Source organism: Psammomys obesus, unplaced genomic scaffold, assembly GCF_907164565.1.
Source record: "Psammomys obesus unplaced genomic scaffold, mPsaObe1.curated_primary_1811, whole genome shotgun sequence".
In the NCBI taxonomy this organism is placed as follows: Eukaryota; Metazoa; Chordata; class Mammalia; order Rodentia; family Muridae; genus Psammomys; species Psammomys obesus.
In genome coordinates this window covers 1,153,515-1,167,153 of record NW_026596079.1, presented here as the reverse complement: position 1 = coordinate 1,167,153, position 13,639 = coordinate 1,153,515, and the positions used below count along the sequence as shown (strand labels likewise).

General features: G+C 54.5%; 1 protein-coding gene across 1 annotated transcript; it reads right to left on the bottom strand.

The window, feature by feature from the left end:
• Positions 1-410: 410 nt before the first annotated feature.
• Positions 411-6,880, bottom strand: LOC129690796 (uncharacterized). Its single transcript, XM_055626647.1, has 15 exons — positions 6,608-6,880; positions 6,413-6,535; positions 6,048-6,166; positions 5,819-5,969; positions 5,666-5,750; positions 5,211-5,419; positions 4,943-5,060; positions 4,617-4,789; positions 2,238-2,380; positions 2,055-2,157; positions 1,477-1,776; positions 1,071-1,271; positions 860-944; positions 616-749; positions 411-497 (listed from the first exon to the last, which is right to left on the bottom strand). Exons 1-15 carry the CDS (start codon positions 6,878-6,880, stop codon positions 411-413), a joined length of 2,304 nt encoding a protein of 767 aa, XP_055482622.1.
• Positions 6,881-13,639: the final 6,759 nt, after the last annotated feature.

Sequence of the window (13,639 nt, the reverse complement as noted above, 5' to 3'; positions counted from 1 at the left end):
GCAGATTGGACACTCATAAGACAGGTGGGGTGGGCAGGTGAGCGCAAACTATGGCACGGGGCAGGGCTATCTCTGAGCCACTCAAGCTGGGAGAGGCTGCTGAATTGCAAAGTCCCTCCCTTCCTCTCTCCTGACTACAAGTCACTGAAAAAGAATTCGGGGCAGGCACCGGGGTGGGGGTGGGCGGAAGCAACCTGCTTTTGCCCTGTGGCTTTTGAATGGCTTTTGCAAGGGAAATCAAGACCCACCAGGGAGACTTTCAGTTCCCCAAACTCCTCTTTATTGCTGAGAGTAAGGGCCACAAGCCCACTCCGTGTGCTGTGACTATGTCTGCCCCCCCCCCCCCCCCCCCCAGCTCCTGCTCAGTCCCTGATCGTGCTCGCCGGTTCCTGTCCCTCTTCTTGGAGTCTTCACGGTTTCTCCTCAGTGGGCTGCTCTGAGGTTTTCACCTTGTAGGAGCTAGGGTCTCTGTGTTCTTTGCCGGTTGGCAGCCCTGTCTACAAGGGATGGCCAGGCTTCACCTCACCGTTCAGTTCCTCCTCCCCAGCTCAGATTAAATCCTCGGTCCATCTAGAGGACCTGGCCCCTGGCTCTGAAGCCCACCCCAGATCTCACCTTCTGAGACAGGGGTCTGCTAGAGCCCATTCGGATGGAGGTCCAGAGCCTCAGGGTGATGACCTCAGGGGCTGGCACACTAGGAGTCCAGCACAGGAACCTTTCGTGGATCTGCTGGCTGGTTCTCCCCTTTGCTGCTCAGAGATCCCAGGTTGCTGGGCCAAAGTGGATGCCAAACCTCTCCTACCCACCCACCACCTGGCCCCAGAAGAACTTGCGTGTCCTTTCCTCCCCCAGCTCTCACCTCTGACTGGGTCATTTTTTACCAGAAATTCATCCAGAGCTGCCCAGCCACCTCCAACTCGAACCATCAGGGCTCCTCGTGCTGCCTGCGGAGCACGGTGGCAGGGGGTGCGGGGGGAGAAGAGGTGTGAGGTGGGTTGTCAATCCTTCTATGTAGGGATTGGGGGCTCTGTCCTTCCTACAGTCACAGCTCCACACTCACACCTGCTCACCAAGGCTCCCTGGACCCTGGGCCTGGCCCTGGTCACTGGTGTACTTGTCCCTTCCGTGTTTCTTGACCTGATCAGGCTGTTTGGCTGTTTCTGGCCACTGGGGAGCTTGTGGTGAGGCCCACACTTCCCCCAGGTACAGCCAGGCCAGTTTTGTCCATCGCTGTCCTGCTCCCCAGCTGCCAGGAAGCTGTCCACAAGGTCCTACTGGGAAATGTTTCAGTGCTGCCTGTGGCTTGGGGTATGACACGCACACACCCACCCCACCGACCACTTTATTCTATGGCTGAGGCAACATAGGCCGCTTCCCCATAAGATCCAGGTATATGTTGTCCCCTTGCTGTGAGGTGAAGCCGAGCCCCTTTCATGTGGCCGGAAGCAAACAGAGCATGTATCTGCCTGCCCTTACCTGTTCCTGGCGACCCTGTTCCAGCTGTACCCACTGATCCCTTTTCTCCTGGTTCCTCTTGCTATGCTCTGGCTTCCTAGGACTCCAGTTAGCCATGACGACCTCTGCCCACCACGGCCTCCAGCTCAGTTCTTCTGGAATCTTCCCCAGGAGGCAAGCCTTAGCTCTACTCCCCAGGTCCCCAGGCGGCCCCTGGTCAAGATTCCTCAGAGCCAGGACCTCCCTCGAGGCTTGAGTCCAGCGCTTTAGGCTCAGGGCCCCAGGCAGCTCCTCTAGCACCCAGCTTTGGGCTTGTACCACCTATGTATTAAGGAGCAGTGTTAGGGAACTGGGGGACCCCATGCTCAAAATTGCCCACCACCTCTCCTGAGCAAGTGCCTCCATATTCCAGAACCTCTCAGCAGTCCTGCCTAGCACTTTAGGCCTTCCAGCTTCTCCTAAAGGTCAAATGGTCTGTCTTACAGAGGGTGTGGCTCAAGGACAGAGGGTCTAGGACACTAGAGCCAGTGTCATCAGGCTAACCCTGGATTGATCCATAATTAACAGGGCAGGCCAGAGCCTCTGGCCTCTGGTCCCACCTTGGTCTGTAAGGTTTCAGCCTGGCTCAGCCTATGGGGGCACAGGACCAGCTTCTCTACGAGGTGGCCCACAAGCAGCAGCATCCTTTCCAGGGCGTGCATCCTGGAGAAGAGATGAACAGACATGAGCTGGGGAGAGGGCCAGTACACGTCAGGTAGGGGACAGCTGGCAAGCAGGCTCACCTCTCACAGGAGGGGCTAGACAGGGCAGCATGGCAGCCCAGCAGGTCTATCAGTAGGTCCAAGGGGCAGGTGCTCCCATGGACAGTGTCTCCTTGCCTCCTCAACCATGACACCGCCAGGGTTTGCTGTCCCCACAGGAACTCCTGCCATGGGAACAGCCCGCTGTACTGCTGGCTCTCCGGGTGGGAAAAGCTGAGGGGCGAGATCTCTTCTCCTCCATGTGCCTCACATCTTGAGCCCTCTTCCTTACTCCATTCACCCTGTGACTCACACTATCCATCACATTAGCCAGAGGACCACACAGGCTGGCCTAGTCCTTCTACCCCTAGGCCTTTTCAGTGCAAGGGAAGGCAGCTGCACCCAGCATTGTGCTGACGCTCAGCAGAAGGGGAAAAAAGCCAGCAAGATCCTCCCTGTGGCTGAACTGTAGTCACCATCACTACCGCCTAATTCCCATGCCGAAGTACAACCTTTACTTAGAAAGACACAGTTGCATGCACAACCAACTGTAGACTGAGACCTCGGTAGACAGTAGGTGCCAATGTGACTGCTACCCCCAAAAACAGCGGAAGAAGCTGAGTTCTGGTGGGGCACGCCTTTAATCCCAGCACCCAGGGAGGCATCGGAAGGCAGATCTCTGTGAATTCAGCCAGCCTGGTCTACAGAGTGAGTTCCGGGACAGCCAAGGCTACACAGAGAAACCATGTCTCAAAAAAAAAAAAAAAAAAAGAGGGGGATTTGGGGACTGGGAAGATGGTCCACTTGGTAAAGTATTGGCTGAAAAGCATGAGGATCCGAGTTTGGTCCCTAGCATCTATGTGAAAAACAGATAAAACAGATCAGTATGGGGGGCACACTGATAATCCCAACACTAGAGAGGCACAGGTAAGCTTCCTGGGACTGGATGGCCAGCCCAGTCTGGACAAATAAGAACTGCAGGTTCAGGAAGAGAGGCTCTGACTCATCAAATAAGGTGGAGGGCCTGAGAGATGGCTCAGCAGTGAAGAGCACTTTCTGCTCTCTCGGAGGACCTAGTTCAGTTTCCAGCACTCAGGTCAGGCAACTCACAGCTGCCTCTAACTTCAGCTCCAACGGATCTTGCGCCTTCTTCTGGTCTATGTGGGTAACACACACACACACACACACACACACACACACACACACACAGCAAGAGAGAGAGAGGGGGAGAGAATTAAAGACAAAACAAATCTTCGAAAATGATAGAGTGGCTCAAGCTTGAGGAAGACACCAGCTGTCAACTTCTGGCCTACACGTCAGCATGCACGCACACATACACATAAACACGTACACCTACGAAAGGGACTGGGATTTGCACCAAAAAGGCACAGAGTGCACCTGAAAAAAAAGACACTATGTACATGGCAAGGAGAGCGGCAAATGAAATCCTTTCTCCCAGCTCCCAGGAGCCAGCCCTGTCTACTTCAAACTTTCAGCCCTCAGAACTTTGAGTCAGGGTGTAACCACAGTTTCAACTTCCCTGTTGGTGACAGCTGGTTCCAGTAGCCCGGGATACTATCAGAATCCCAAGAATGAGAAGGGAATCTGAGGACCAGTGAAGGAACCCAGAACTTCTGGGCGGACAGCAAACCTCAAGAAGTCCCGTGTTATAGAAAATGGGGCAGAGCCCACTCTTGCCTCTTTGTGGCAAAAAATGCTGGCCAGTCCCAGACTGTGCATCAGAAATTTCTTTCTATCTTCCTCCTAACATATTTTCTTTCCAGCTGTTGCATAAATGCAACTCATTCAGAGCAATGTTTTGGCCTTAATTATGGACTCTATTTGCTAGAAAAGGCATGAAGATACATCAGCCCCTACCTCTACCCATACAGCCTGGAGGCTCAACAGTGCTGTCCAAACAGGAGCTATCCAAACAGCCAGGGATGGGCTGGTCTCAAGCCCCGACCCCACTGGGAGAGCTGTGACCTTACGTGGAGATTTGTGGCTGTCCGAAGCTGGGAACTGAGCTACGAAGTCATCATTAGAAATCCCTCTAGCTAGCTGGGCGTGGTGGTGCACACCTGTGATCCCAGCACTTGGGGAGGCAGAGGCAGGTGGATCTCTGTGAGTTCGAGGCCAGCCTGGTCTACAAAGCAAGTCTAGGATAGCCAAGGCTACACGGAGAAACCCTGTCTCGAAAAACAAACAATCAAATGAAAAAGAAAGAAATTCCTCTGCTGCTCCCACTTCCCTTCCCCAGCGCCGTACTCTCTTCACTCCTAGAGTCCTCTGCCTCAGTTCTTCCTACCAGCAAACAATATTTCAGCTTTAGAGTACCCTAGTTGTCCAGTGTCCCTGTGGCCACCTCTCCTCCCAAGGGATTTTTGGTGATACCTTCTTCCCCCTAGTTTTTCAAGGCACCTGGAAGGCTGGGTTCCAGTCACCCTCAGGCCTCAGCTCCTCGATGGCTCCCTGCTCTGCCAGGCCACACAAGATCTGCACAGCTGGCTCCCATATGGCCTCCTGCCCAGTGTCTTGCTCTTGAGTCTCTAACCAGTGCCCCTCCAGGGGCTTCGTATCTGTCTGAAGCATGGCTATGGAGAGATATGACCACCTGAGAGCCCAGCCTTGGCAAGACCTTCACACTCACCCCACCTTGGCTTCTTGAGCACCTGGGCCTGATCCTACCCCCAGGCCTGGCAATGACCTCCCAAATATTCCCAGGTACCCCCAAGGCCCTGGTGTACCTGATGAAAGGCTCGGTTCCCAGATGGTCACTGTGGTTGCTGCTGCCTGACTGGAAGTCTCTGCCCACTGTGCCAGCTGTTCAAGCCGCTCTGCTAGCTGGGCCAGCTGGACACTCAGCTATGGGAGAAAACCAGCATTGTTCTAGACATCCCTAGCCAGGGACAGAATGTACGTTCTCCCAGCAACTCTAGCGCCCTGGTACAGTGGACTGCAGTCTCCTTAGAGGGTATGAGGTAGATCGGGCATCTTTCTTCTATGTGGGGTCACCTGCTTCGGATCCTTGAGCCCAGGATGTGCTGAGACAGACCCTTCTGGTCCAAGCTGGGCCTCCAGGCCTGCTGCCGGTGAGGGCTTGGAGGACGCTGTCCTTTGAGCATATAGCAGCTTCTGCTGGGCACAGGCGACTTGCTCCTCAGTCAGCCTTACACGCTCCTGGAATCCATCCAGCTGCCGTCGCACCAGCTGAGCTTGGTCGCCTATAGCCAGAGGCAAGAGGCCAGGGAGGAAACGCTGACATTGAAGGGGAACTGGGGGACCAGCAGCAGGGATGAGAGGACAAAGACATTGAGGCCTTGGTACCCGCAGGTCCTGTGCCTGGGAAATGGCACAGATGTCTGCTCAGGGCTAAAGGTAGGGTTTTCAGTGGGCTCCAGAATGTGAGCCTGAGCACATCTTGGCTGGGGCAATCAGCCAACTAAGTGACTGGACTGAGGTCCACTTACTAGTGAGAAGCTCCGCCAGCCTCCGGCCAGTCTCCAAAACCCTTTCCAAGCCTTTGGCACGTGCTGCAACCCCCTCACACACCTCCTGTGAACAGACACAAGACACTGAGCCTGTGATAGCCCACAGACTCCCACCCCAAGTCTGGGCCACACCTGGAGGTTCTGCAATGATTCCTCGGGGCTCTTGGGCCCCAGCTGCAACTCAGCCAGGAGCTGTTCACTCAGGCCCAGCTGCACCAGCAGAGTCTTACAGGCTGTTTCAAAGCTCTGGGCTGCTGGGACAAGTTGCTTCAGGAGCCTCCACCTTGGGGTAAAGATGGAGGAGCTGTCATGGCCCCCTTCTTGCCCTGGCACCCTCACGGGCCCCCACCCGTGGCTTCACCTGGTTTCTGCCTGCTGTACTAGGCGGTGCCATTGTGCGCACAGCTCTGACGGGCTCCCAGCCTCTTGCAATCTTGGCTCCGTGTGTGGCGCACGCTCTCTCAGCAGCCGCAGGAGCAGCTGCCAGACGTGAGGTTGGGGGACTTGTGAAGGGCTCTGGGCTCCCTGCTTGCCCTCCCACCACTGGCCCTCATTTTTAATCAAGGGGAATCACTTGGGAACATTAATGGGTGTTTTCTTTCAGCCCACCCTGGAGGACCAAGGTGTATTCAAACACACAGTGACCACTGTCATTTGCCAGCCAGGCTTGGCCTGGGGTCCAGAGGACAAAATGTCACCACCTGTCCCTAGCCCCTGGCCCCGTACCTCTTGTTCCCGCAGCTGGGAAGCAGCCAAAGCAGCATCTGCAGCCAGGGGTCCTTGCGAGGCCTGCAGTTCCTCCATGCCATCCATCCAGCTGCACAGCGTGTCCAGGGGCGCTAGAGGTACCTGAAAGATGGATGTACTCACCTCATCTGGTCTCCTCTTAGGCTCCCCACACTCAGAGCTGTCCTGCCTCACCTGAACCAGCTGCCCTCTTTGCCTGCAGGGCCCCATCTCCACGGCCTCGGTCACTACTGTCTCTGTCACCACGGTCTCTGTGACCTCTGTCACCTGGACAGCATGAGAGCCCCACCAGGCCCAGGGGATCCCTGGTGGAAGTGGGCCCCGAGGAGGAGCTACAGATGGAGAGAGATCCCCCCGGGTCCTGGGGCTGCTGTGAGGTCTTGGGCTGCCGCGTGTGCGGCTCCTCCTCTCCCCCAGGCAGCCAAGCCTTGAAACAGGGTTTCCCATTGTGGATGCGGAGCGCGTTGAGGGGTATCCAGGACAGCAAGGGCAGACCTGTAAGGACAGGAGGACCCAGATGAGGATGGGGGGGTACACGGGACCGCCTGCCCCCATCCTTTCACCGGCTGGTGCTGGGGACACTTCCTGGGACTGGGTGGACTGCCCTGGCCTAGGGGATTAGGGGGAACAGCTCTCACCTCTCTCTGCCTACCTTCCCTCAAGCCACGGCTTCACCAGCCCCATACAGTCTGGCCCCAGCACTTTTCTTCTTACAGTTTCCTGGGAAACCCAATGCCCATCCTCAGTCATGTGGGTGGGGGAAGGGCTGCAAAGGGGAAGGGGCTTCTGGCAGCAGTTTCTGGCCCCTCCCCCCTCAGTTCCTGTGCCCGGCAAGAGGGGTTCAGGGAGCTCACTTCCCACCCAAGCCTCAAACAGGCCACTCACATGGCCATAAGCTTTTTGGGAGTAGGAGGCCAAAGAAAGGCAGCTGCTATAGTGGGGGCCAGGTCTGCCCTGGAGATGGCTAGCAAGTATAAGAAATGGGGGCGTCAACACACACTTTAGGAGGGAAAGTCATGGGAATTTCCCACAGCTGTGCAGCCCCCAGGGAATCCCGGACTACAACCTCTCCCAATCACATGGCCATTCCACGGGACTCAGACAACCCCCACCCAAGACTTCCTGGCACCCTAGACTGGTCTGCTCACACTTGCCACACACTCCCCCACCTGAGCCTGGAATGAGCTAGCCCTTCCTGTAACCTGGTATCCCCACTAGGGAGAAGAGGAGGAGGATGTGGATGTTCCGGGGGTCCTCTACAGGGGGGAGATGGCTGTTTCATGGACTATGGACTCCAGCATGAGCCCTTCCACTCACCCTCTACCCAACCATCATTGAGTCTCCCATCAAGGAGTGAAACTTGTGCTCGACAGACAAGCTGAAAGCCCTCCTCTGCCCATGGACCATGCTGGTCCCAGGCCCTTCCTCATTGTCACATCACTGACAAATGTGACTTTGGAGTCCCTGGAGCCTAAAGCTAGCCCTGCCCCATCCACCCACCCCAAGCCTGTGACCACCCACCACCCCCACCCCACCCTGAGACCTGCCCCTGCCTGGGTTCACCTTTGTCATGAGTTTGTGTTGCTGTTACCTTGGGAACATTCCATGGAAAATGCTGGGTGAGATGGGCAGGCTGACAGGCCAGGGCAGGCCACAGACGCACTGTGGGTGGATGGCTGGTGGACGCCTCTCCCAGGAGGGCTTGTCTGTCTCACACCCTAGGACGGCCCACCCTCTCCTGCCTGCTTTTTTATTCTCAGCCCCCACCCCAGGCCAAGCACCAAGTGTGTGCATTCCTAGGGGAAGCTTCAGTGGGCTGGAAGGGTGTGTCCCCACACAAACCTGCACATACCTGGCATGCAGGCCTCGCCCCCTCCTGCCTACCCTGCTTCTGTAAGGGACTGTGGAGTTCCTAGGAACAGCTGTCCCATCCAGTCTCTGAGCCTTATCTCAAATAGGGTGCTTTCTGGGATGGCCCTCTCTCCCCTTCTCCTCACTCATCCTTGGGCCTCTGTAGCTAAGAGTAGTGGACTAGGGGTCCCTACTTCTGATACCCAGCCTCTGGTTTGGTTTGCTACCCAAGACAGAAGCAGGTCAAATTTCTGTACAAGCCTTCCTGTAGCTGCCTGTGGCTGGGATAGTAGAGGCCCAAGTCTGGAAAGGTGTTATAACCTATTTGGTGAAGCCTCCCCCTTTCTCACCTGCCCCGGGTCAGGGTCCTATATTGAGCTTGGACGTCCCGGATAAGGATGGACGACCTCCCCAGCCGAACCCTCCAGCCTTGTCACCCCTCCTCTGTTTCAAAGGCTCGAATAGCCACACTCCATGGATCCCGGCAGCTTAGTGGCTACACGACCTCCTTTGTACACGAGGTTCCTGAAGTTTGGCAGGTGAGTAAGCAGGTGACTAAAAAGAAGCAGTGCGTGCTGACCATCCAAGCAAGGACAGCTGGCTCACAAGAGCCCGAAGCTGTGTGGCTTGAGGCCTATCCTTGGCACTGCCCTGGGGGCCCTCACACAGACCCCTCTCTTTGAACACCCTTTTAAAAGCCCCTCCCTTGTACATTCACACTGAGATCACGGTACCCCACCCAGGGGCCCCCTGAATAGTATCCCCTGCCCTGGTTCCAGCCCTCAGGGGGCCACAGCCCTGTCATTAAGGCAAGCAGCCACAAGCATGGGGACACACATAGGGCCTCCCTGGGTGCTGAACCTGGGGTGAAGTTCAGAGAGTTTTAGGCTGCACAGAGGAACACAGGCTGCAGCAGGTCTGCAGCGCAGCCCAAACTGGTCATGACACGTCTAACAGTAGCCAGCGGTCAGCCTGGACAGAGTTGATATGGATGAGCTAGCTCCCATACACTTATGGGACCATGGATCCGGGAACAGTGACAGGCTTGGACTCTGCTAGGCAAGAAGGCAGAGGTAACCAGGGGAGTTGTCTACGACTGTGGCCTAGGGATGGATGGTGTGAGGGCTGTCCTGTGCAAGGCGAAAATATCAGGGTATCTGAGCCCCTGGAGGAAGGAGTAGCATGGGGAGGGGCCCTAGCAGAGCTGACTCAGAAGTCCCTGTTGACAAGGATGTACATCAAGAGGAGTGGGTTTTTCCTTGCATGATACAAAGCTTTCTAGGAAAGAAGGCATGATAAAAGACTGTGGTGGTTTGAATGAGAATGGTCCAAACAGGCTCGTATGTTTGAATCTTGGTCACTAGGGAGTGGAATTGTTTAAAAGGATTAGGAAGGGTGGCCTTGTTGGAGGAAGTGTGTCACTGGGGTGGGAGTGGGGGGCTTTGGGGTTTCAAAAGCCCATGCCAGGCCCAGTTAGCTCTCTCTCTCTCTCTTTCTCTCTCTCTCTCTCTCTCTGCCTGTGCATCAGCATGTAGCACTTACCCACTGTTCCAGCACTAAAAGCGCTTCCCACCATGATGATAATGGACTAAGCCCCTGAAACTGTAAACAAGACCCCAGTTAAATGCTTTCTTTCATAAGAGTTGTCATGGCCATGGTATCTCTTGACAGCAATAGAACAGTGACGTAAGACAATAAGCAGAGTTTCTATACTTAGTAGCACATATGTTTTGTGATAGAAAAGCCTAGACTGGGGAGTTGAGTCCCAGGGACTTACATCCAGCCTGGGCAGTAAATGGTTCCTTAGCTCTTCAAGTTTCGGGACAAATGGTTGGCCAAATGATAAGTCTGAAGTGCTGTAGTCCCAGGAGGGTAGGCTGAACATGGGGTTTGATTGGTTATGGAAACATACAAAGCAGAAAGAAAGAAAGAAAGAAAGAAAGAAAGAAAGAAAGAAAGAAAGAAAGAAAGAAAGGAAGGAAGGAAGGAAGGAAGGAAGGAAGGAAGGAAGGAAGGAAGGGAAAGAAAGAGGAAAAGGATGGAAGGAAGGAAGGATAAATGGAAGGAAGGAAGGAAGGAAGGAAGGAAGGAAGGAAGGAAGGAAGGAAGGAAGGAAAGAAGGAAGGATAGATGGAAGGAAAGAAGGAGGGAAGGGGTGACTTGGAATGTTTGGTCCTAAGCAGAAGGGAGGCATGAGTACCCAGGGGCCTTGGGCCAGCCTCCAGTCTGGTGAGCTAGAAACTGAGTGACTCACAGGGCCAGGCTGACGAAGATGCAAGACACCCATCAACCTTTTACCCAGCAGTTCTAGAAAAATCTTGCAGGTCTGTCAGTGGCTTTGGCTGGGACACCTGCTGTTGAACTCTGTCCCAAATACTAAGTTCAACTCTCAAATCCAAACCTGAGGATGAGACCTTATTTGGAAATAGGGTTTTTGCATTTGTCATCAAGTTGAGGTCATTAGAATGGGCTGCCCTCCAATACAAACGTGGCCTCGTGAGAGAATGCTGTGTGAATCCGAGACACACTGGTGACAGATGGCACCTCGAGGAGGCAGAGATGGGTGGGCTGCGGCCTCCAGCAGGGTGCCTCAGGTTTGGAAGTGACCATTAGAGATGAAGAAGTTCAGAGGGACCGCACGCTACCTACCCCCAGAACTGAGGGGAAAGAGCATCCGTTTGCTTTGAGCCTGCATAGCTGTGAGCCAGTCAAGATGAGATGACCGGGCAGGTAACAACCCTTTGGCTCAGTCCAAGTCAGGCTTTCTTTGGAGCTGGTGTGACACCACTGCCACTCATACAGCCGCTCTGCAGGTGGAGAGGAGTGGTACCCAGAGAAGGCCAAGTAAAGACAGTCCTCAGGGACACAGACCCCTGGCAGGTCAGGGCTGCAGGCTCCAAGACCAGCACAGGAGCTCCCAACAACGAGGAGAGCTGGAACACAGAAGGCGAGTGTGGGAGCTGTGGGGTTGGAGCATGTCTCTGTAGCTTCATTCGCGTCCCCCCGCCCCCACTTCCAAGTCAACCTTATTTTTCTCCAACTCGTGGGAGCCGCAGTTCTGACAGCTCAGTGAAGTGAACCTACTGTGAGCAGCAGGCATTGCCGAGGGCGCTGCATGAGCACCTGCAGAACTTGCAGGACACCAACCACTGCAGCCTGGGACCCTGCCTTTTGTGCACCATCCCCCACTCACACCCTCCGGCCCTGGAGATTTGCTTGGCAGGTGAATACAGCTATAAAAAAGAGTGTGTAAGTTTATGTCTTCCTAACAAGTACAAGGCCTTGGGTTCGATTCCAGCCCTGGGGAGGCAGAGCCAGGAGGATCCCTGGGTCCCTCGAAGGGATTGAGCGGCTTCGGGTTTAGTACAAGGCCTTGTCTCAAACACTAAGGTGGACAGAACACAGAGAGGACACCTGATGCCGACCTCTGACCTTCACTTGCCCACGCACATACATCACCCGCACAAATGTACAAACAAGGAACACGCACAAATAATCTTAAAAATAAAGGAAAAAGGAAAAAGACGGTTGTGGTGGCACGCGCCTTTAATCTGAGCATTCTGGGAGGCAGAGGCAGGCAGATCTCTATGAGTTTGAAGGCAGCCTGGTCTGTGTAGGGCATTCCAGGCCGGACAGGGCTGTGTAGTGAGACGATATTTAAAAAAAAAAAAAAAATTAATTGGGGTTGGAGAGATGGCTCAGTAGTTTAAAGCAGTGGCTGCTCTTTCAGAGGCCCTGGGTTCGAGATTCTCAGCACCCACCTGGTGGCTCACAACCATCTGTAACTCCAGTTCCGAAAAGATCTGGTGCATCTTCTGGCCTTTGCGGGCACCAGGCATGCACATGGTACACGGACATACATACAGGCAAAGACACTGACATACATAACATAGTAAAGACGGCAATTAAAAATGTAAAATTATTTAATTAATTACAAAAAGAAAGTCCCCTGAGGCGGTCGGTGAGGAGCTAAAGGGTGAGAGCTTTACCAGCCCTGCCCAGCCCTGGACTGGAGCTGATTCAACCAACAGGTGCTTCAAGTTGCCCTTCCTGCCCTTCCCGGTCCTCCCCACCCCCTGCCCTTGCCCTGCCCCCACCCTGACACGGCTTTTCTGGTTTTACTTCCTAAGAGCTTTCACTGAGATCCCAGTTCGGGCCCAGATCTTCCCGTTGCCTTCACTTGGGCAGGCGGCTGCAGATGCTCAGGAGCTGTTTGCTTTTGGGGAGGCACCTTTACTCCAGTCGAACAGCGCGTTGGCTAAAACATGACTCCCCATTCCAGAGGATCCACCAAGGCAGAGACGTGCCGGGCGTATCCACACAGACCTGTCATCCCAACTACTCAAGGGGCAGAAGCAGGTAGATTGCAAGTTCAAGGCCAGCCTGGACAATGTTTGGAGATCCTATTTTAAAAAAAAATTTTTTTTTCTTTTTTTTTAAATTTTTAGGTCTGAGGCTGAACCTCAATGGCAGAACACTTGTCAAGTATTTACAGGGCCCTGAGTTCAGTCCTTAGAACAGCAAAAGAAAGGAAAGAAATACAAGCATGATCATAATGCATGCTTGTAACCCCGGTAATCGGGAGGCTAAGGTGGGAAGATAACAAGGTTGAAGCCAGTCTGTGTGACAAAGGAAGTTTCAGGCTAGTTCCCAGAACGGTGATTCGGGGCACTGTCTCCAAAACAAACTAACCACCAAGATTCAGGCTCTGGACAGGTGCCCATCAAAGCTTTAGCTTTCCGTCTGTTAAGCTACAGCTTCAGCTGGGGCTGCCCACTAGCCATGGAGATGCTACAGCCCCCCACCTGTCCCACATTTCCCAGTGAGCCTCCTCCCCAAGGTGGGGCTGCTGAGCCTAAAGGCAGCGAGAATCCCTCCAGGGGCAACAAGGCTCTGGTGTGCACCAGGGCCCTATGAGCAGCACTGAAGATCCGGAGAAGGCTGGAGCTGATGCTGACAGTGCCAGATAGGTCCGCCAAGAAAGCCAACAGCGCATCCCCCAACCCTTGGCTAGAGATGACACTGGGAGTTGAGAAAAATCACAAGAAAGGCCAATCTCATGGTGAGCTTGACCCTGAGAGCTGTGCCTGTCAGCTTACTCCAGCAAGCAAACTCCCAGAGTGGTGGTGGTGGGGGCGGGGGGAGGACATGCTTCCTCTGCCATTCCAGTTCTTCCCAGACCAGCAAGCAAGGAGGAGGTTTGAGCTGCCCACAAGGCCAAGGATTTTTCTTGCTTTTTTTCTCTGGTTCCCATTGATGCCTGCTGAGCACCAGAGCCCAAGCCAGGTAGGGAGCCTGGCGCTCTTCCACACCAGAGGACCTGCTCCATTTCCAGGTGGATCTGAGGGGACTCAG

Bases quoted from the DNA above. Each gene is read 5' to 3' on its own strand.
- LOC129690796 (XM_055626647.1), bottom strand. From the start codon at position 6,880: ATGGGAAACCCTGTTTCAAGGCTTGGCTGCCTGGGGGAGAGGAGGAGC. The intron at 6,536-6,607 runs GTGAGGCAGGAC...TCCATCTTTCAG, and splicing joins AAAGAGGGCAGCTGGTTCAG to GTACCTCTAGCGCCCCTGGA. The intron at 5,751-5,818 runs GTGTGGCCCAGA...GTCTGTTCACAG, and splicing joins AATCATTGCAGAACCTCCAG to GAGGTGTGTGAGGGGGTTGC.